Source organism: Empidonax traillii, unplaced genomic scaffold, assembly GCF_003031625.1.
Source record: "Empidonax traillii isolate 1590-97213 ecotype Southwest subspecies unplaced genomic scaffold, ASM303162v1 scaffold734:size1267433, whole genome shotgun sequence".
NCBI classification, from domain to species: Eukaryota; Metazoa; Chordata; class Aves; order Passeriformes; family Tyrannidae; genus Empidonax; species Empidonax traillii.
In genome coordinates, this window is record NW_020955927.1 from 36296 (window position 1) to 58004 (window position 21709).

General features: G+C 50.9%; 2 protein-coding genes across 6 annotated transcripts in view; one reads left to right on the forward strand and one right to left on the reverse strand.

The window, feature by feature from the left end:
- NMNAT2 (nicotinamide nucleotide adenylyltransferase 2) overlaps nt 1-7893 on the reverse strand; it is a 22999-nt gene extending 15106 nt beyond the window's left edge. The window contains exon 1 of the mRNA XM_027900520.1: nt 7724-7893. Within this exon, the coding sequence (XP_027756321.1) occupies nt 7724-7808 (85 nt within the window). The 5' untranslated portion in view covers nt 7809-7893. The remainder of the gene's footprint in view (nt 1-7723) is intronic.
- A 7462-nt stretch (nt 7894-15355) lies between these two features.
- Nucleotides 15356-21709, forward strand: part of SMG7 (SMG7, nonsense mediated mRNA decay factor) — a 44052-nt gene continuing 37698 nt past the window's right edge. For 3 of the 5 annotated variants that reach the window (XM_027900505.1, XM_027900509.1, XM_027900508.1), the window contains exon 1: nt 15358-15463. In XM_027900505.1, coding sequence (XP_027756306.1) covers nt 15435-15463 — 29 coding nt within the window. In that variant the 5' untranslated portion in view covers nt 15358-15434. Of the gene's footprint in view, nt 15464-20732; nt 20818-21709 lie in introns of all 5 variants that reach the window. The other 2 variants (XM_027900507.1, XM_027900506.1) reach the window with 2 other exon arrangements.

Here is a 21709-nt window from a genome sequence, read left to right on the forward strand (position 1 = left end):
GGAAATGTCATCTCCTCGGGGAAGGCTTAAGCTCAATTAGGGGCTGTTGGATTCTCGATGAAAATAGAAACTTTTGTGGAGCAGAGGCTGAGCAAGTCCTTCCTTGCCTGGCTCAGAGAAGGGCTCTCCACCCATCCCACGGGGAACTTCTCTGCCTTTGCTGCCCATTCCAGATCCAAAAGAGACTTATCTCAGTTCATCATCTTCTCCTGGGGCAAGCCCTACAGCGGCTCTTGAAAATACATATTTCTAAAGACTCTAGGTTTCTCTGTTCCCAAATATTAATTTAGCAGTCTTCTGCTGGTGTGACCAAGCCACATCCAGCAGCTCAGGCTTACTGAAGGAAACCACTTGATGCTGGAGAGGCAAAAACGAGCTCCTGACCTGGGCTGTCTTCTCTGGACGTGACTGCCCACTATCAACATGTGCAAGCAATGCTGCTTTGAGGGTGTAAGGCCTGTGTTCTGTTCCTGGTTCGTTTGCAGGGCTGTGATGGACACTACAGGCTTTGTCTGGCTTTCTCCATGCAGGGCACTCTGAAAATCCAGTGGTGGCACCGTGGGACTGCTTAGAATAAGGTGTTATAAATGGCAGGGAGGGCAGGCTCATCTCAAAACCCAGAGGTGACCTCACCCTGTCTCTATCTGGAGCTGATTCTTTTCTTTCTTAGAGGTTGTTGAGTCTTTCTGTAGCTGCTTTGGGTTCCCTGGTCCCAGGTGGAGGTTGATGTTAGGGTTAAGGTTGGGGTAGAGTTTGGGGTTCCCTGTGCTGCACACTCAACGCAGCTGAACTATTTCTGCTTGGCCTTCGACCACAAGTGGTGGGATGTGGTCTTGACCCCAGCTCTGATGCCTCTCTGTGCCTCCTCCCTTGACTCAGGGGATCCCTTGCAGCCCCCCAGCCTTGCTGCCAGAAGGGATTTTGCAAGCCCGAGGCGTGCAGGGGTGAGGATGCACAAAGATCAATCAGCCTGCTCACCACCCACTGCTACCCCTGCCCCCCACTGCCGTGGCACCCACCCCACAGCAGCCTGGCAGGGACAGGAGGGACGTGGCACCCCCTCGGTGCCCCACTCAGGAGAGGTTTGGTGAGTTGCCCAAGGTCACACAGGAGATGTGGGCTGCCTCTGGTGGGGTTTAGCAATCAATACAACACCAGACAAACTGCTATTAAAAAACACCAGAGAAGATGGCGAGGGAGGTGAGAGCGTTGTAGTGAGTGCAAAGGGATTTTAAATAGAAGCAGAGCCCCTGTTTCTCTCTTGAATGAGGTTGTAGCACCGGATTTCTCGCTGCCGAGTTTGTTTATAGTCGGTGGAAGTAAAAGATGGTACGTGGCACATTTTGGGAGGTGGCATTGTCATAGAAACAATGTGATGCCTCACAGACCGTAATAAATACTGCTAAATATTTAAGAGCTTATAAATATTTTAAAAGAATCCCTGAGGATAGAGTTTAATCTCGTGCTTGGGAAAACTCCTCCTCACTTTGGGTCACAAAGAGGAGAGGAAATGCTTGAGAGGCAGGAAGCTGGTGATAAAGGCTGTGAAAAAAGGAGGCTGTGTGGGGTGCAGTGGTGGGAATGTGGCATTAACCGATCTACAATGGCACATAAAAGAGTCATGGGTGCTGCAGTCTTGCCTGTGCCGCTCTGTCCTCCTGGCACAGCACCCCAGAATCTGCAGTTTCAGCACGTTTTGGGCGAGTGCTGGGCTTGGAGTGGTGTGGGTGACTCACCCACCGCGGCACAAGGCTGGGCTGAGGGGTCTCACTGCCTGCCCTCACGTCGAGCCAGGAGCACCCAGGGGTGGGCACAACCCGCCCTCCCAGACCCCTTTGCACTGCTGAAAGGTTTCAGCTGTTTTTCAGGTGTTTCCTGTGATTTCAGCTGCCTGTGTGGCAGTGGAGGCTCCTCTGCTGCACTGCCCAGAGGTGAGCACGGATGCTCCAGCTCTCCTTGGTCAATAAATGAACCCGGGTGTTGTAAGATGTGTCCTGGCTCTGCCCCTGGTCGGGTCCTTGCTGGTGCTGCTGTGCCCCACCAGTGCCAAGCCAGGGCTCGGTCAGGCTCTCCCTGTCCATCAGGTCCTCCCATTACCCCTCCCACTCCATCGATCGCTCCGGCTAATTACGCATTCCGATTCCAACCCGGAGATGAAACGGAACCGGCAGGCAGCCTCGCAGGGGCCCAGACTTCTTACTCATGTTGCAGACAGCAGAGCAAAACCTCTCTCGAGCTCCTGACAAAGCTTTTGCTGGATGGAGGGGGGGCGGAATTTTGCTTCTGGACATTTGTAGATGTGTTCCCATTTAAGCAAAAGGGGAAAGGGTGAGCTGTCACTCTGCTCAGGCATTTCTCCCAGCTCCATCCCAGGCAGAGACGCTCTCATTAAACTGCTCTGCAGTTCAGTCATCTCAGTCAGACAAGAAAAAGCGATTCCTGAAATTCGAGATGTTAAACAGCACATCTTAAACAAAAGCCTCAGCTCCTGCCTCTTCATCCCTCCTTACTCCCAGAACTGCATCCCTCCATCTCAAACCAGTCTTTGTGGGATGCAGCAGCTCTCAGTGCTGCTCCTCTACAAGGACTGCACTGGATAATCAAAGAGCAGCCTGCTGGGATTTTTAATTGCTCAGATTTTCTTAAGGAGCCAAATGGGGAGTTTTACTTCTGATCGCAGGAGTCTTTCGTTGGTTTCTGTCAGAAATGGTTTTTTACCCAGCTGCTGGTTGGGATGTGAACTCTCCCCAATAACAGATACACGTAGGATCTAGGGAAAATTCAATTCTAAGTAGACTAAAAAGGGAAGAATAGGGGAGATTTGCTGACTTTCAGGATTCAGCTCATCTATGAGCAACGTTCTTCTGGGCAAGTCCAGGTCCTACCACTGTTTGAACTGAAGTAGGTGGGAAACTCTACGGCCAAACATGTCTGAGGTACCGAGACTCCCTGCGAGAAGGGCACATCTGAACATCTCATAAACCCTTTCCTCCTACAGGAACGTACCTGGAGCAACCCATCACCCAGCACAGAGGAGATGAGAGGCAGGACACAGGCAGATGGTAAGATATAATTAAATTGCCTATTTGCTATTGAATGTTTGACAGTGCCCAAAAAATAGCTGTTAAAAAAAGTCCTCTGACAGAGCCAAACAGTAATGTCCCAACTGGTTTTTTTTGGGGGGTGTTATCCGACCTGCTGCCTCTGAGTGCAGCTCTGAGCATCCCCATGGGCCACAGAGTCCACACGGCTGGACCTCAGAGGCACCAGGAACTGGGGAAGGACAGCTGAAACCTTCCTCTGCAAGGGCAGGGGTGTCCCCAGTGAAGTTCTGCTACTCAAAGGTTGATGAGAGAAGGTGGAAGAGGGGCTGGAGAGGTGATCCAAACCCTGGAGATGAAGCTGTGTCAGGTTGCTCTTACAGCTGGGCAGAAATAAAACCCTGTTTGATGAGCAAGGCTGTTTGATTGAAGCCAGAAGTCTGCACATGAAAGGATGGGTTGTGAGGAATCTCAGAACTCTAAAAAGGCAAGAAAAAAACTGTCTAATGTGCCAAAAGGGAGAATGTGGCAAGTACATAGAGACCTTTTCTTCTAAGAAAAATTAATTAAAAGATATTGAAATGCTGCATCTTGATGGACCTGATAGCATCTCTCCCTACCCAATCTTTCATTTCAGTCTGCAGAAATCATCAGAACAACCCTCTGATTCTCACATATCCATGGGACAGTGCAAGCCTATTCCCCTGCAGAACTACAAAGAAGCTCATCTTGGCATCTTCCTTTCAGCTCCAGCCCTTTATTGGCTCCCTCTCCAGTCCTGGAACACACCAGCCCTGGAGCCTCTGACCTTGCTTGGTGATGCCTTTTTAATCCCAATATTTTACCCAAGGCCACCTTCAAACTGAACCACGGGGGGGGGTTGGGTTTTTTTTTTTTTTTTTTATTGAAAAAAAGGTGCTTTCTGCCTTGCTCTGCAGAGCTGCCCTTTGGTTTTCAAGCTCTTGAACGCAGTTGTGTTGGGGCTCCCTGAGCTGGGCCAAGGTGTGGAAATGATTTAATTGTCAGAGCAAGCACAGGCTCGTTGTCTGGCAGGGGGCCAGCACGGGTTTCAGCGCATTCAGCAGGCCTGCAGGGATTGGGTTTTGCTTTTGACATTGGTCCCTTGGCTTCTGTCCTTTGGGTGGCATCCTTTGCACGGGGAGGAAGAGGGAGGCAGAGTGTGAGGAGGCCAAGATGGAGGGAGATGTCCTTTAGGCAGCAAATCCCCTGTCCCCCGTGGAAAGCCAGCGTGGGGATGGCTGGGAGGAGGTTCCCCTCCTGAGCTGGCTGCAGGGGGGTTTCATCTCAGGTGAAAGGCCACCAGTGTTCGTGTCAAGCTTTAGAAAGAGCCTCTCCCCCGTTTCTCCTCCTGCCTTATCTCCCAGCCACAGTAGCATCCCAAACTTTTCCTCACAGCCACGCAAAGCTGGAAAATACAACTCAGATTTGTGACTCAGAACACACCTATCTCTCCAAGCACAGCAGATATCACAAATAACTCTGTTTTGGGGACTGTGTGGGGCGTTTGTGTCGACCCCCTGGTAAGGAGGTACAGCCCCATATCTCACCTACTTTTTTTTTGTTATATGTTACGTATCTTATGCTGAGTATTAATTTACATGTATGATATTCATTTTATACACACAGGCGTGAATCAGCTTCATCTGGGGGGCCCCAGAGTTGTTACTGGCAGAGGATGGAGGGAGCCCTGCTGTGGTAAGTTCAGTTCCACACAGGCACAAGGGTCAGTGGTGCGTTGCAGATTTGGGGTTGCAAGAAGGACCCCAGCTTTCTGGAAACCCAGGGATAATGATGAGCCTTAAATTCACATGACTGGTGGAAAGAATAGCCCAGTGGGAACCTTTCCCCCACTAGAAGAGAACTCCACATAATTAGCCCATCTCCTATTCAGGCAAAAAATCCTATGGGAAAAGGTTGGCTTTTGGCCTGAATAAAACATGCTAAAATCCATAGTGAGAAAAATGATGGTTGGCATATAGGTGGTACGTCTGCAGTGACATCCCCGTGCAAATACTGCACTTCCTTCTGTCTTAATTAGTGCCATGTGTTAAAGAGATAAATTTTAATCTCTCTACCTTAAGCAAAAAGTCTCCTCCTGTCAGGCTCTCAGAGCCCAAGCATTTGCCTGAATGATAAAGACAATGTTTTTGCACAAATTCAGCTGTTTGAAATGCAACATTTCCAGGATGGAGCACTATTTTGGTTGAACTCTACAGCACAGAGCTAGAGGAATAGCACACATCTTGGTTGAGATTCCCACGGCTTCATGTAATTATTATTTTAGACCTGGGGGGAAGTGTTCCTCAAATAAAAATGATCAGGGATTTAGAAGCTAAATTCTGTGTCTTTTCCTTGTGGAAGTCTCATTTGTCTCCATCAGGTATCTCAAGACATATTCCAGGATTTCTATGGGATGCATGCCTAGAAAATTTCTCTGTCAAGCCATCCTCTGAGCTAGAACATGTCCTCCTGGAAGATGTCTGAGTGTTCACTCACAGCCTTCAGGTGATGGAGAATCCATCAGGTACCCAGGTACTTTACCTTCACTCAAACCCACACCCCATATTTGTAGTTTGAAGTTGTGCAGGATCCAAACCTGCTCCCAGCATGCCACCGGTCCCAGTTCTGCTGATTAAAGGAGCCCCCTTCCACCAGAGATCACATATCCCTCCCCTAAGCAGATCGAGTTGCCCCTTTACATCTTAAAGAGTGGATCCAGACTGAGCCTCTCTTGCCACCAAGCCTGGCTTCTGGAGCCAATGCAATTCTTGTCACTGCTCCTCCGAGAAGGGTTTTGCTGATGCTGTACATGGAAAATAATACAACCTTTCTTCCTCTGCTTCATATTCCCCTGCTTGTATCTACGAGGAGCGCCTTTGCTGCTGTATTTCCCAGCACCACACAGAGTTTGCATTCAGTGGGCTGTGTACAATCCCTCCTCCAGTGCCTGACACCGGCGCTGTTTGGCAGAAGACATTTGCCTGTTGTTGATGTTGGATGTGCGTTCTTCCTCGCTGGACATATGACTTTGCTGTTTGAACAAGCCCTTTTTACCAAACACCCCGAGCCAGGCAGCACAACTGCCTCATTACCAGCATGAATTGCTATTCTGACCTCTCTGGGGTCACTGGCACTTTTTTTCCCAGCAGGGATTATATATTTCCTTTCACGTCTTTGATAAAGACACTGAACAGCACTGAGAAAAAAAAAAAAATTAAAAAAATCTCATTTTGAGTCTATAAGAACGCCCACTGCATACTAATATCTCACCAATCTTTATTTTCTAAAATATCTTCTTACTGGTTTTTAGTCCACTGAATATGGGCTGCATTGATATTTTCAGTATTACTTAATCAAAATAGGACCGAAGGCGATTTACAGAAATCTGTTTCATCAGTGGTTGGCTTCTATCCACCAAGCCCTTGCAATTTCATGTAATTATTATTTTTATTTTTAAACAGGTCCTCTTGATCCTTGTTGGCAATTTCCTTTAGCTTAAGGAGTAGGATTTTTTTGAAATATCAGGTATGTTGTTGCCCAGGACTACATTTTTTCAGGCACTTACAAAATGGAATAACAATGTGATCGTCTGCATCTAGAAAGCCATCATTTTCCAGCCTCCTGCCCAACTCGTTATGGTCTACAAAAACAAGGTCTGACGTAGAAATACCCCGAGCCGATTTTCAATTATTTTTGCTCTTAAAAAAACTTATGTACAGCTTTTAGAAACCCCAGGGATGCTTCTCCAGCGGCAGCACGAGACCTTCGGCATCTGCTCCCCAGCCTCAGATCTCCTATCAGACATAAAGGATGGATCCTGTCTCTACACTCTGAGAAGGGATATTAGAGGAGCTAATCCTTCTGTTCTCTTTTTTTTTTTTTTCAGTGGTCTGCAGTGGACACTTCACCCTCGCAGGACTCCTCCCTGCCCCAAGCGAGTTGCTGTTTGCATAAGGGATCTTCAGGCATTTCAAGCTTTACCCGAACCCGTCAGTATTTATGGTATGTCAGACTGCCTTTGATGGAGATGGCCCTTCCTCCCTCCCTTTCTCTCTCCCTCCCTCCCTCCCTCTTGTCTTGCCTGAGCGGGCTGTGGCGGCGATTTTACCATCCCCATCATCTGTATCATAGCACGGACGCTCCGTAATACCCATCATCTCACACGAACATTTCCCATTCCTATCAATCTAAACGTCGGGTGCTCCAAAATCTCGGTTAACTGCCAGTATTTTTGTTGACTTTCGGAGCCTGGCTGTGGCTGCCTGGCTCTCTCTCCTCCCCGGCCAGAGGAGATGGAAGCGCTGCGGCGGCCGCAGGCTGGCAGAGCCCGGGGCTGAGCAGCGGGGGGACAAACACGGCCAGGACCGACCCCGGGGGGGTGCGGAGCGGCAGCGTGACAAGGGGGGTGTTGTGCAGAGGGGCGAACCCCGCTGTCCGAGGGGGACAGCCCCCAGGGATGGGGGGCCAGGTCGGGGAGGCCCGGGCGGTTCAGCACCAGCGGCCGCGGACAGCGCCCGGCCCCGCCGCTCCCCCACCCGCGGTCCCCGGGAGCGGGGCTGCACCCCACGCACACCCCGACCCCCCCCCTTACCCCCCATCCCCACCGTGGGGTACATCCCCCCAGCCTCCCCCCGCCCCGCCCCGGCGCCGCGGGCACTGACCGAACATCTGGATGTGGCCCTTGGTGATGGGGTTGAAGCTGCCGCAGGCCAGCAGGATAACGTGGGTCTTGGTGGTCTCGGTCATGGTGCGGCCCTGCCCGGCCCCGCCGCGGTCTGTGGCTCGGTGCGGCTGCGGGAGGGAGGAGGGAGGAGGGATGGAGCGGGGCCGGGCGGCAGCGGGGGCGGCGCCGCGGCTGCGGGAGCGGGGACGGGGCCGCCCCTCGCCACGCACGGCCCGGGGAGCGCTCCCCGCGGGGACCCGCACACGCGTGGGGGCACGTAAACGCGTGTATGTGCGTGTGCGCACCCCCGCGGGCACACATCCACCCCCCGAGGGCGCAGAGAGGGGCACCCGCCCTGGCAGAGATGCGCCGACCCTCACATCCACATGTGGGCACACATCCCACGTATGGACACACACCCACATCCCCCCTATACACACACACACGCACACAGAGGAGCACCAGTGACACGCTGGCATCCTCAGGACTGAGATGGAACAGGAGGATTAACCCGCAGAAGAGGAGGCTCGGGAGTGACCTTGTTGCTCTCCACAGCTCCCTGAAAGGAGGTTGCAGCCAGGTGGGGCCCGGGCTCTGCTCACAGGAAACCAGCAATAGAGCAAGAGGACATCGCCTTAAGCTGTACTAGGGGAGGTTTAGGTTGGACGTCAGGGAAAATTTCTTCACAGAAAAGTTGATTAGACATTGGAATGAGCTGCCCAGGGAGGTGGTGGAGTCATCGTCCCTGCAGGTGTTTAAGGAAAGACTGGATGTGGCAGTCAGTGCTCTGGGCTGGGTGTCGAGGTGGTGACTGGTCACAAGCTGGACTTGACGATCTCAGAGGTCTTTTCTATCCTAAACGATTCTGTGATATGCAAGACTCAGTGTTCATGAGCAGCTGTGCTCCGTGTGTTCCCCCACTCCCGCTCAGGGGATTCCAGTCCCTTTTCTGGGGTGCCAGGGGGAAACTGGCTTGGGGGGCTTCAGCTGCACCTAACACCTCCATTTCACTGTCTGAAGGAAGCCAATATAAAATAGATAAAAAGATCCCCAGGGAGATGTAGGATCTATTAACAGAGTGATCCTCTTTGGCATCAAGCTGGCTTGAAACCCACTGGTGTTTCATTAAATCCTAGAATGGTTTGGAGTTGAAGGTCACCCAGTTCCACCCACTGCCATAAACAGGAACACCTTCTGCTAGACCAAGGTGCTCCAAGCCCCGTCCAACCTGGCCCTGAACATTTCCAGAGAGAGTTTGAGAGCTCACAGCCCCCTCTGAATAGGCCTTGCAGGTTGGGGATCAGCAGGGAAGCAGGCAGAGCTGCCAGAGTTTAAACAAACCATTAAAAACCCCAAGCATACAGGTCTTTCAGTGTGGAAAGAAGAAACTATTTTACATGCATTAGCCAGAGGTTCTTACAGCCAGGGAAAAAAAACCAAACCCAAACTAAAATTACCAGGAGAATATTCTAAAGTAGGAGAAAAAAAGGTGTTAAGGGTGTAAATGTCTGTCTACAGACAAAGGTCCTCCATGGAACCTTGTTCTCTCACCAGCAGAAAACCAGGTGAGGAGTTTGCTGCTGCAAACACAAAATTATTTGGCTTCTCAGAGGTTCACTCTCAGTGTTAGTCTCAAAGCCCACAACAACAGGCAGGTGGGTGGCACAGATGAGGCAGATCAGCTGGAAGATGGGCTGGACTGGGGTGTGAGGTGTCCTAAAAACACTGGTGTCACCTTTATTTCCTGGGCTGAGCTCTGAGGAAGGCCGGGGAGGAGGAATCCATCTCTTTCCATTGGCTGCATGGGGAAAGGACAATAAATACATGTACAAACAGCACCAAGTCAGTAAAGGTACAGTACTCTACCTTCTTACTAGCTCTGTAGAGACATCTGTTGATTCAGTTGGATTATTTTTTGGGGCTGTGTTGGTTTTCTTCCTATGCTGCTTCTGTGAAATGTGTGAGGTTGCCCTTTGCAAGAAGACTCTTCCCTGAGTCCTTTTATACAGAAGAGGCTGAAGTTCAGGTGAGAAAGTTGGATTTTTTTGTTAGTCTCAACCCCACTCCCTGCTAATTTTGCCTAGGAAACTTTGCAGGAGGGCATCTTTTCCCTTCACCCTTCCACAGGTTGCACCACTCGTGCATTGGGTGCTGCTGTTGCAGGAAAGGGCACATATGGAGAAAAAACTGCCCATGGCTGAGTTCTCCCACTGCCTGGTGATCCCAAGCACAACCCATCAGGCCCACCAGCTCCTGCCACGCAGCCCAATCCCTGCCTGCTCCTTTTCACCTGGAGTTTGATCCTAAAGGCCAGTGACACGTGCAGGTCGCCTGTGCAGGTGTGGGATGAGGCACTGCCTGGCCATGCTGAGGGTGAGGTCTGGCCAGCGCTGCCTGCACCTCTACCTTGGCTTTCCTGCTGCTGCCGCCGCCGCCGGATGGGTGAGTGATGTAGTAAATCAGCTGTCACTTAGCAACGGTGCCGGCTGGGGAGGCGCGGTGGGGTTTGGGGCGGGAGCGACGCCTGCAAGGCTGTGCAGTGGAGGTTATTTCACCTCTTTTCCCCCCTCAACGTTTTTTCCAACCCAGCCTTTATTTTCTTTTCCTTGCTGCTTTCCCTGATCTGTGGGTGCAGGTCCCCCAGGGGTGAAGGCAACTGCCCCAGCTGCAGGATCCAGGTGTTCCCTGCCGGCCCTCCCTGTGATTGCTGTGCAAGTGCCGGGGCACCCCAAGAGCTCCAGCCAGTTTGGGCTCCAGCCCAGCCCACGGTGGCAAGCAGCCATCTGCAGAGCTGGTACAGTGGGACGGAGAGGGGGCAGAGGGATGATTAGCTTGGGTTTATTATCTCGGGAAGAAAAGAGGAGAAACACAGAGACTTGTCTACCCCGACACAGGGAGCTCATATCAGCACTGCAAAATCCTCACCTGTAGGACTTGGGAGGTGAGGCCAGACCTCTTCAGCACACCTGAAACATCACCTGTGATTCACACCAGCGGTATTTCTGCACATGGATCTGTCTGGCTCTTCCCCACAAGCAGTGGGACTGTGCAGCTGAAGGTCGTGGATGTGTTCCCTGGGGTGAGGAATGGGGACTCCTCGGTCCTCCTGGCACTGCCTCTCACCTTGTCCACCCTCCTGGGCTCGGGAAGAAGAAGGAAAACCTTCCAGCTTAATGCTTTTTAAACTGGCAGTCTGCAAACTCTTTAAAAGAACCCAAACGTGTCAGAGAAAAGGGCTATTAGAGGGCCTTAAACAATTTGTGAACCCTCTCTGGGACATTTCAGAGCCATTTCTGTCCAGGGCTAAGAACTGGGTTCAGTTCTGCTCCCCACGTGCCAGTCATGGATCTCTAAGAAATATTTGTAATGCAACAATACACTTAAAAAACAAACAACCCCCCCAAAAAACAACAACAAAACAAAACAAAAAAAACAAACACCAAAAACCAAAGACCCTTCCTTGAGAATTAAGGAGCAAAAGATCTTGAATTAGGAAACTGCTCACTTGGTGGCCCAGCTGGAATAAAACCCCTGGTTCCCACAGAAGCTCCTGGAGACGGGTCGAGGTTGTGGACCCAACACCCCGGCTTATTCTCACAGAATTAAAAGTAAATCTATTAGATGCTTTCTGAATTATAAGGATTAAAAGGGATTTCTTTAAGAAGGGAGCCCTGTTTTATTATTTTTCTTTGTACTGAGTGATATTTGCAAGGGAGTAATGAAACCTCTACACAGTTGAAATTCCTGAAGTTTTGCGTAGGGGCTATATTTGGGGAAATGAGCTTTTATAAGTAATTGTCATTAACAATTAAAAATCTAAATAGTGTAATCTGGAATGACAACAAAAACACTTTAATCATAATAACATAATTACTGATCAGGATGAATAGAGGACAAAATTAAGATTGTTTAGGTATCTTCATACTTTTGTGTCTTCCTTCATATTCTTCAGTTACTTTTGAGTGCTAATCTCCCACATTCCCAGCGTTTAGATTGAAATAAATCACCAGACCTTCAGAGAATCTCGTGTTTCATCGTTCAGCTCTTGTGCTGCGCTCTCATCTTTCCTTGATCCCGTGTTTTCACCCTCAGCAGCAGGAAAATGGGATGTCTCAAAGACACACAAGCCAGGGTTTGGCACAGAGACAGAGGGATGTCCAGTGGCCACATCTGCACATGAAAACAAGGGGACAGTTTATGCACACAAAAGGGAGGCCTTGGACTCCCTGAGCCTCACAGGATATTCCTGGACAATTAAAGTGGCAGCATTAATGAAGAAGGATGGGAGCAGGCTCTGATGAGGTCCCCCTCTCCATTCTTGTCTTAAACGACCTTGAGGAAATCTCTTCTGTTCCTCTGACAATCTGCTAAGTGGAAGTGGTCCTTGCTTTCCTCTTAGAGCAGGCTAAATCAGCGTTTTGAGGATAAATGCACCCAAGGTCTGTGAAATGCTGAGCTTGTGTGGAGACAGAGGCCACCAAATGATGTAAAAACAGATTTGGGATTATGAGGCTTTCCCTCTGGAGACCAGAGCAGCTTCACTCCAGGGAGTTTTGGCTGCATTGCTGGCTGAGGCCTGGGGTTTATGCACTGGGTTTACAGTGTCTCTGGTCTACCCACCTCCCGTGGGGACCAAATCCTTCCAGATGCTGTGTAATTAATGAAATGGGAGGTTGCAGTTAATAACCTGTTAATGACAAAAAAAGATAATATGAGTTGACCTCTGTGAGGAATCTGCTTCTTTGAGGAGAAGACTTTTATCACAAATCTCATGGAACAAAATCTAAAGGGGAGATTGACTTGAGGCTCCCCCTTAAATTGAAGTTAACCCTCCTTGCTGTGTGCAACAAAAGGTTTGGAGTAGAATTTCATGCGAAACAGAGCAGAGCAATCAGCAGCAAGGTGAAGCCCTCAGAAATGTTGTGTAGGGGAAACTGAGGCCAAAACTGGAGGTGCAGGGACAGTGGAAGAATCCCTTTTTATTTTAAGGGATAACAGTGCAGGTGAACATTTATTTTATTTCAAGCCTTTTATTTTAAGCAACAGCATTGCTTCCCCGGGGAAATGAGCCAGAGTGCTCTTTGCAGTTTGGTGGTTACTTTATTAAAGTCAGGCTATATGTTATCTTTCTGCCTGGGAGGAAGCCCCTGGAGGTGATCCTCTCCAGCAGAAAAAGGTGGAAAAGCAACAATTTGTTTGGCCAAGGCCAAAAGGAGGGAGGGGGAGGCCCTGGAATAATCCCTGGGAGAAGAGTGATGGAGAAAACTGGGTAAGTTTGAGGTGTAAGTGCAGTTATGTGCTGCTTGGTGGGTTTTCTCAGAGATCACTGAATCATCATAGGATCCTGGAATGGTTTGGTTTGGAAGGGACTTGAAAGCTTACCCAGTCCCACCCCCTGCCATGGGCAGGGACACTTTCCACTATCCCAGTTTGCTCCAAGCCCCGTCCAACCTGGCCTTGGGCACTTCCAGGGATCCAGGGGCAGCCACAGCTTCTCTGGGCAGCCTGTGCCAGGGCCTGCCCACCCTCCCAGGGAAGAATTTTTTCTTAATATGCAATTTAGCTCTGCCCTCTGCCAGTGTGAAGCCATTCCCCCTTATCCTTGAAAATAATCTCTCTCCATCTTTCTTGTGGTACCTTTCCTTCAGCTACTGGAAGGCCACAATTAAGCGCAGAGTGCCCTAAGCTGTATCAGGAGCAGAAGGATAAGGCTCCCAGACACACAGGACAATGTGAAGGGCCTGGGGAGAGTCCTGGACAGCGCGTCCTGAGAGCTGCATTTGCGCACTGATCCAGGAGACACAACCTCAGAGTGCAAACTCAGCCTGGTTTAGCTCAGGACAGGTCCCAGGCAGGCAGGAGCAGCCCCAGTTCACCCAGTTCTGAACCAGTTTGCTCCTGCTGTGCAGCTGAGAGCCTGGAGGGAGGGAGCTGAGCTGCAGTGCCCGCCTGAGGTGCCGCACAGGATCTCACCAGAGGTTTGGCCGTGGCTTCCTGCCCAGCCCTGACTGCACTTAAACCAGGAAATCCACTCCGCAGCCTTGAGAGGCTTCTGTCTGAACACGTGGGGCCCTGAAAATCGTTTCCTTTAACAGGTTCTCGTTTCAACCTGAAAAAAAAATGCAGGGGACTTTTTTACGAAACTTGATCTTCCGTTTTGTCCTCGGGGTCACTTTCAGACTCAAATGACACCACTTGCATTAGCCAGCCTCCTCAGTGCTCATCTGATCCTAAACTGTCCTAAATTAATTTCAGCTTGCAGATTATGGAGAACAGAAGTTGGTGTGAGATAATGGCCTTATAAAAGATAAGTTTCTTTTCTTTTCTTTTCCCCTCTCATTTGTTGTATGCTTCATCAACACTGTTGACAGCTGGACTTGATGACTTTTAAAGGTCTCTTCTAACACAGATAATTCTATGAGTGAGGGAAGTCCAGGCCTACAAATGCTGTTTCAGCTGAAACCTTTCAGGTCAAGAAAGTATGAGGCCACTGCTGCCCTTGCACTGAGGGACTGAGCCAGCAGCGTGCCCAGGGAGCAAAGAAGGCAAAGAGAATCCTCGGGTGCATCAGCAGGAGCTCTGCCAGCAGGTCAGGGAGGGGATCCTGCCCCTCTGTCGGCCCTGTGAGGCACATCTGCAGTGCTGGGACCAGCTCTGGCTCCTCAGGACAGGAGGGTCACAGAGCTCCTGGAGCAGGTCCAGGGGAGGCTGTGAGGATGCTGAAGGGATGGAGCATCTCTGGGAGCAGGAAAGGCTGAGGGAGCTGGGGCTGCTCAGCCTCGGGAAGAGACACTGAGAGGGGATCTCAATGTATGTTGGTATCCAAAGGGAGGGTGTCAGAGGATGGCCCAGGTTCTGCTTGGTGAGCCCAGCAATGGGACAAGAGGCCATGGGCAGGAACTGATGCCCAGGAAGTTCCACCTGGACACGAGGAAGAACTTTGCTGTGCAGTGACCCAGCTCTGGAACAGAGACAGAGAGAGTGTGGAGACTCCTTCACTGGAGATACTCCAGAACTGTCTGGTCACAATCCTGTTCCATGTGCTCTAGGATAACCCTGCTGGGGCAGGGAGGTGGGACCAGATGAGCCACCGTGGTCCCTTCCAACCTGACTCAAATATTTTGGTGTTCTGTGACTGGGACTCCCCGCCAGTGCCGCGGGCAGCCGCCTCTCGGCGAGGCGCCCCTGGGAGGGCCGTGACGGGGATGTTTCAAAGCGCGGATCGCCGAGCGGGTGCCGGGGCGGGCCCAGGGCTGCGGGCCCCGGGATGCGCCGCGGTTGCCATGGCAACGCCGCGCCGCCCCCTCGGTTGCCATGGCAGCGGGCGGGGGACGGGTTTGCCGGTGGCGCCGCCGGAAGTGCCGGCGGGGGCGGGGTCCGGCCCGGAAGCGCGGCCGGCGCGGCGGGAGGGCCGCGGCGCCTCAGCGGGGCGGGCGAGCGGTGAGCGGAGCCTGCCGGGGCCGCGGCGGGGCCGGAGCGGCGGGGCCGGGGCTGCCCGGGGCCGCTGAGGGGCCGGAGCGGCGCGGCCGGCGCGGCGCGGGCCGTCCTGCCCGGCCGGAGCGCAGAGCGGGGACACCCCGCCCCTTCCTCCCCGCGGGCCCTGCACGGGAAGATGGCGGCGGCGGGAGGCGGCGGCGGCGGCGGCGCGGGGGCGGCGGGCCGGCCCGGGCTGTGAGAGCCGCGGCGGGACGGGCGGCGAGCGGCGGAGGATGAGCCTGCTGTGCGCGCAGTATCTCCGGTGAGTGTCTGGGCGGCGGCGGGGCGGCCCCGGGGGCGGCGGCGAGCGGCGGACGCGGAGCCCTGAGGCCTCGCGGCGGCGGCGGCGGCGGGCGCGGGGCGAGCGGGACGTGCCCGGGGCGGGCAGCGGGAGCCGCCCCCGCTCCCCGGCCCCGCGGGCGGGCGGGCTCGCTTGCCGCATGGCTCAGGGCTCCCCGGCAAGGTCACGCCGGGGCCGCGGGGAGGGCAGGGGAACCCCCCGGCTTCCCCCGCCGGGATTCTCCAGCCCCTCCCCGGGAGGAGCCGCCGCTGCGGAGCGGCCGCGCGGTTTGACCCCGGCGCTCCCAGCCCTGGGAGCGCTGTGGGAGCAGCAGGAGCCGTGCCTGAGCCCTCGCCATCAGCTGCGAGCCCTCGGTCACGGCTGGCACAGCCTCTCGGGGCTGGGGACCGGCAGGGGAGGGCTGGGGAGCGGAGCGCGTCCGGCGGGGCTGTGCTTGGGACGGAACCGTGCCCAGGCCCCCGAAGCGAGAGCACCGGGCACCTCACGTTGGCACCAGCAGGACTTTGATAGGCTTTGGCGTGGACTCACCTTTTGGGTGCACTCGTACCCAAATGCTCTTCCTCGGGTGGTTTTGGAAAGCGGCGTCGTGAGTTGCAAATGGCTTTTCGGCAGCGGTAAAATAGCAAATATCCAAGTTGTTGGTGGTGTGTCAGCCCTGACCCTTCCGGAACACCTCATGGAAAAGGAGTAGGAACGCCAAAAGGGCGTGCACGCTCCTTCTGAACAGTTCAGGGCCTAGGGAGGGTTTAGAAGGAGTAAATTCAAAGAGGTTTTTAACATTTTGAAAGCGCTTTCTATCCAGACTTCTGAAACACTTAAGGTATTTCTCCTTGCTGGTTCCCCAGATCCTTCCCTTCCTCCTCATCTTGTCTTGTATCTCTGCCTCCTTCAGCTAGTCCAGATCCTGCCTCAAGTGTATCTTTTCAAAAAAGAGGGAAAAAGGCAATATTTTTCTCTGATAATAAGTTTATGAGCTTTTTTCTGTTTCAGGTGAGTACACCTCTGCTGTCTCAAAAGTATCTTCATTCTCTCTTTCTCCTTAAATTACAGGAAAAGCTCTTAAATGCCTTATTATTAGTAATCCTCTAGCAGTATAAGACTTGCCTCTATATTGTACTGTGTGTCTTAGTAATACTGTAACGTCTATCTGCCCATGTCTGTGAGTCTCTGGCTGCTTTGAGTTATGGCAGGGCTGTGCCTCTGAATTCACACATGTCCCTGCCACCTCCCTGCACCCCCAGACTCTTCCTTAGTGTTCTGTGTTCCACTGCCCCAAGCTGGAGATCCTCCCTACCTGCAGACAGGTGGGCAATAATCCCCCTGTTTCTCCTTGCTTTGTGCTTCCAGCACTTCAGCTTGTCCTGCTTTCTCCTTGCTGCTTTGAACCAGCAGGACTGAAGCAGGTGGCCACTGATCTGTTACAATCAGTGACTCTTGCTCTTGTCACCAAGAGTCTTATCTCCTCCTAAAAAACCAGGACACTTCCCCTCCCAAACTTTCCAAGCACCTTCTAGTCCATCATCCTCACCTTCTGCCTATAAAGGCCTTTTGGGCTCGTTCCTCTCTGTAGAAGGTAAGCATGGGGAAGGGTGTCCTTAAAAGCTGCTTTTTGTACCCACAGAGGGCAGATTTAAATGGTTTGATTTGCATAGGGCAGAAGTGGAGCTGCAGATTTGCTGCAGCCCAGGCTCATAAAGGGAACTGGGAAGGGAGCCTCAGAGCCAGTTCTGGTAGTCCTTTGCACCCTCTTTTTTCGTCTGGCATGACAAGCTGGATCCGGGTGCAGTGAGGAAGGAATACACAGGCAAGAGTACAAGGATGGGACAGGGCAGTTTAACGAAACACTGTGCCAAACTGAGACGTGGAGCAATTAGTCTCATGTGTGTCATTATCATCTTAAAACTGAGGAGGGACAGAAGACTTTTTATGAGAAACCTTTCTCCATGTATTTGAGGTTTGGGCAGGAAGGAGCTGGATTTCTGAGGTGAACATGTAATGGTTGAATAACTAGTGAAATAATGACTCTGCAAGAATCGAGCTGCTGAAAAAATGAGCGGGGAAGAAGGGACTTTTAGCTGGGCTGCCTTAACTCCTCCGCTACCAGTCTCTTGCTTCCTGTGCAGATGTGTGTGAATCAACTGTTTTAAAATGCTGTCCCTAAAGGATTTTGTCCCTTCAGTCAACGTGTGAGAACTGAGAAACACCCGAGACTCCTGCAGAAGTCTTCCAGGAGGAACAAAGAAGATCAGGCTTCATGTACTGAGTCTTTGCAAAGTTGCAGGAGAGTCTAAGTCGCCTTCCTGTGCTGTAATAAAGTGTTGGGATTTTTGCTTTCCCAGTCTTATTATCCTTTTCAAGGTGACCTGTCAAGAGTACTGGAGGGAATTCTCTCCCATCTAGTTTCCTAGATCCTTCTCTCGAGTCATTGTTCGAGTCAATGCTCAAAAGATTTGCATTGCAGCTGGTCAGGTGAGCAGGCCTTTCAGGAGGTTCTTTCAAAGACATTTTAGGGAAAAGAGGCACAGTTTGAGTTGGATGTGCTCATCACATTTGGCTAAAAATCTGTGTCCATGCCATTTGTGCTGGTTTGGGAATCTACAAGTACTCCCCATAAATCAAACTACTCTTGTGGGGCACTTGTCTTACAGTAAATGGGTCGTGTATCCTGCTAGGTGTAAAAGGAGTCACTTTTAGGCAAAATATCACCGGCAGGGTTTCTAACACAGTACCACAGGAATTTCCAAGCACATCCTTTTTATAAGGCATTACTGAACTTTAGTCTGTGTTTGTTCACTTCAGGGAAATGGTCCTCAATGCCAGTTTTATGTGTTAATGTTCAGAGTGTAGTTAACTAGGATTCAGAAGTTTAGCAGTATGAGATATGAGTGTCTCAACTGCATTTCACAGAGATGTGAGCTCAGTTCCCAGTGAAATGTGGCATTACCCTGGTAAATTGTGGCTTTTAGCACTCTGCAAACGTAGAATAAAATGTGCTTGAATTACAGGGCTTGAGCACCGCTTAGAAATCCCAGCGCTGACAAACCAGTAGGTAGTTTCCTGTAGCCTTATGATGAGGCTATAACCAACTTCATTAAAGGTTTGACTGCTTTAATAATTCAAATTGTGGGTCTCTTTTCAAAGACTCATCAGTGGCTCCACTAAGTTCTGCATCTGCTGTGTCTGTCCATGGTTGCTCCTTTGCTGTCTGCCGGTCCGTGACGCACCTCTGGCGGTGTTTAGGGGAGGAGGGTAGAGCAGAGGTGATTTAGTGTTGCAGTCTGTGTGTGTGAGCATGTCCTGGTGCTGATTCCTGGTCAGGATGTGGAGGTGATACTTGTCTGTGCTGGAAAGTCACAAATCTTCTTGAAACGTGGAATGAGTCTCAGCAAGACTGAGTCAGTTATTTAATTATCTTGAGAGAGAGGAAGGAAAAAGTTAGTAAGTGTAACCTCCTGACAGAGGACCTTGTGTCTGCAGCGTGTTTCCTGGAGCTCACAGGATCACAAGGTAGCTTGGGCTGGAGTGGACCTCAGGTCCCTGTCCAACCTCCTGCTCAAAGGGGCAGCTCTGGGATCAGACCAGATGCCCAGGGCTTGGCCCACTCGGGTCTTGAGAGCCTCCAGGGGTGGAGGCAGCTCAGCCTTTTGGGACAGCCTGTGCTCCTCTTTGGCTGTCCTCGTGGCGGAAGAGATCTTCTGTACATCCAGTCTGAACTTCTCCTATTTTAATGCCTGTAATTATGCCCACTGTCTCTTGTTCTCCTGCCACATGGAGAGCCTGGATCCATCTTCTCCATCTCCATCCCCTCCCTGTGGGCATGTGGCAGCTGTGGGTGCCCTGGAGCCTTCCCTGCCCCAGGCTGGCCAAGCCTGGCTCCCACAGCCTCTCCTCCAGTCCCAAATCCAAGTGCTCCAGCCCTGACTGCCCTGGAGGCCTCTGCTGGCCTTGCTCCAGTTGATCCACAGCTTTCTTGATTTGTCCTGATATCTGAACAAGACCAGTCAGTCTTGGAAAGTATTCCCTCCAGCTTTTTTTATGCTCTGAAATGATTAATGCTACTTTCACACAGCCTTTACTCTTGAATTTGAAACGGGGAGGAGTAGTGGGCAAATTTAAAAAGGCAAATAAGATTGATGATGGCTACTACTTACTACTGATCAACAAGCTTTTTGTGGGGACCTTTGAAGTAAAAAGAATTAAAATAAAAAAGTGTTAAGCAATTCCCCTCTGAGCTTTCTGCTGAAGGAAACACATCTTGCTGGGAGCCCCAAGACACACACCATACTCCACAGGTCTCTGGGCAGCTATTACTTGCTCCCTTCTTCCTGTCAGGGGGATTTGAATTATTAAGCATCCTGTTGCCACGCAGGGACAATTTGCTCTAAAGTCTGGGTGTGCTGTCAGAGCTCTGATACTTTCTCTTTTTCAACCCTAGATCCCTAAGGAAACAAGGCTTGTACAAATGTGCTGCTTACCACTTTTTTTTTCTTCTTTCTCAAGTGTCCTTAACAAATTCTAGCAGACTTCTACACGGAGATGTTTCAAAGTTGGTTGCTGCCATTATAACTTTATGGTGGTCAACTGGTTGAGGTGATCACATTTGGGTGGTCCAAATGAGTGTGCCTGTGGAGAGGAGCAGGCAGAGCCCAGCTGGGGTAAATCAGCACTTGCAGAGCTTCTCTTAGCAGTGGTGTGGGGTTTGAGTGTGCTCCTCTCTACAGAGTTAACAGCCAGGACTCGAGTGCCTGTGCAGTTTAGCAGCTCCTGACACAAGTTTTTCCCTCTCCCTCAGCCCTGATTTGATGCTATAGGTTTATGGCCAGGTCTAAAGGGAGCTGGATTGGGGAACCACAGCAGGTTAGAACTGCTTTTGTTTTGTTTTGTTTTGTTTTGTACCCAGGGAGCTCAGTCTGAGCTGGTTTCCTGATCCCATTCATCACCTTACCACAGGTGTGCTGACAGAAAGGGTGAGGCTGTGTGTGTGCAACAGAAATGAAGCTGTGTAAGGGCAGGGTGGGACTGCTGCTTGGAGTGATAGTGCTCCTTATCATGGAGGTGCTCACTGACCCATAACACTAATAAATAATGCCCCTTTACCTAGAATGTGGCTGTAGCTATATATAGAATTATATATACTTAAAAAAAAATAACGTAGCTAGTATCGCTGTCACAAACCATACCCCTCCCTTCAGTCTGCACTGAGAGTCTCCCCTTTTTTCCTTTGCTGCAGAACACAGTTTATTGTGGATGCTGTTACTCTGTGCTCTGCTATGAGCTTACTTGCACAACAGTGTTCCAGTGACCTAGAAGTGCAGGTTAGTGTAAGTAAAGTTACAGCTGTATTTATTTATTTATTTATTTATTTTTGATGGCAGGGATGATTCCTGTAGCAATTAATTCTTGTTCTAACCTGCATATTCCCGTGTAGTTTGATCCTTACTGGAAAGGAGAAAGTTCTGTTGTGGCAGTAAAACCAGGTGATTTTTATCTGAAGTTTTGGTAGGGGACTGAAGCTGCACGGAAGCATTTTGAGAAGGCTTCCCCCATCCCTGAACAGAAGGGTTGGGAGGTTTTTTTGCTAAAAGGATTCTTCATTTCAGTGCATAGTAAGAAGACACATTTGCTTGGTGAATTAGCTGTTTTATTTCCCACTATAAGGTATGCTGTGATATTCAGCCTCCTTGTAAAATCTATTTCTTTTGTCCTAAGAAGTCCTAACAAGTAAACCTAGCCTGTTCCATTGAGGTAATTTTTGCCTCTGAGTAAAATCTGGGCGCTGAATTGCAGCACAAACTTTTATGTCAAGCATAAAAGTGGTGGAAGAGCAGATGAGGAATGCAGCTATAATTTGTAAGGAGTATATGTGGGAGGACATTAGTTAGTGCTTTCCTTCCTTTGAGGCTTCACCTCATCTCACTGGGAAACTGCACAGCTGCTGGGGAATAAACCCACAGATTTTTTTTTCCTTAAAATCATGAGCAGAATTGCATGCACTGGTCCTGAATGTGTTATGAGGAGGTCACAGATTTCAGTGGTGTTTGATAGAACAGGGCTTTGTTTTCCTGTGCCGAGGGAGGGCTGTGGCATCTCCACTCCACCTCACTGCAGTGAGCAGAATAGAGGACAACAAACTTAATGTTTGTTGTGGAGTGACCAGAGTGACCAGTGTTGTTGTCGTGGGCCAGAGTTGCTCCCCATTTCACACAG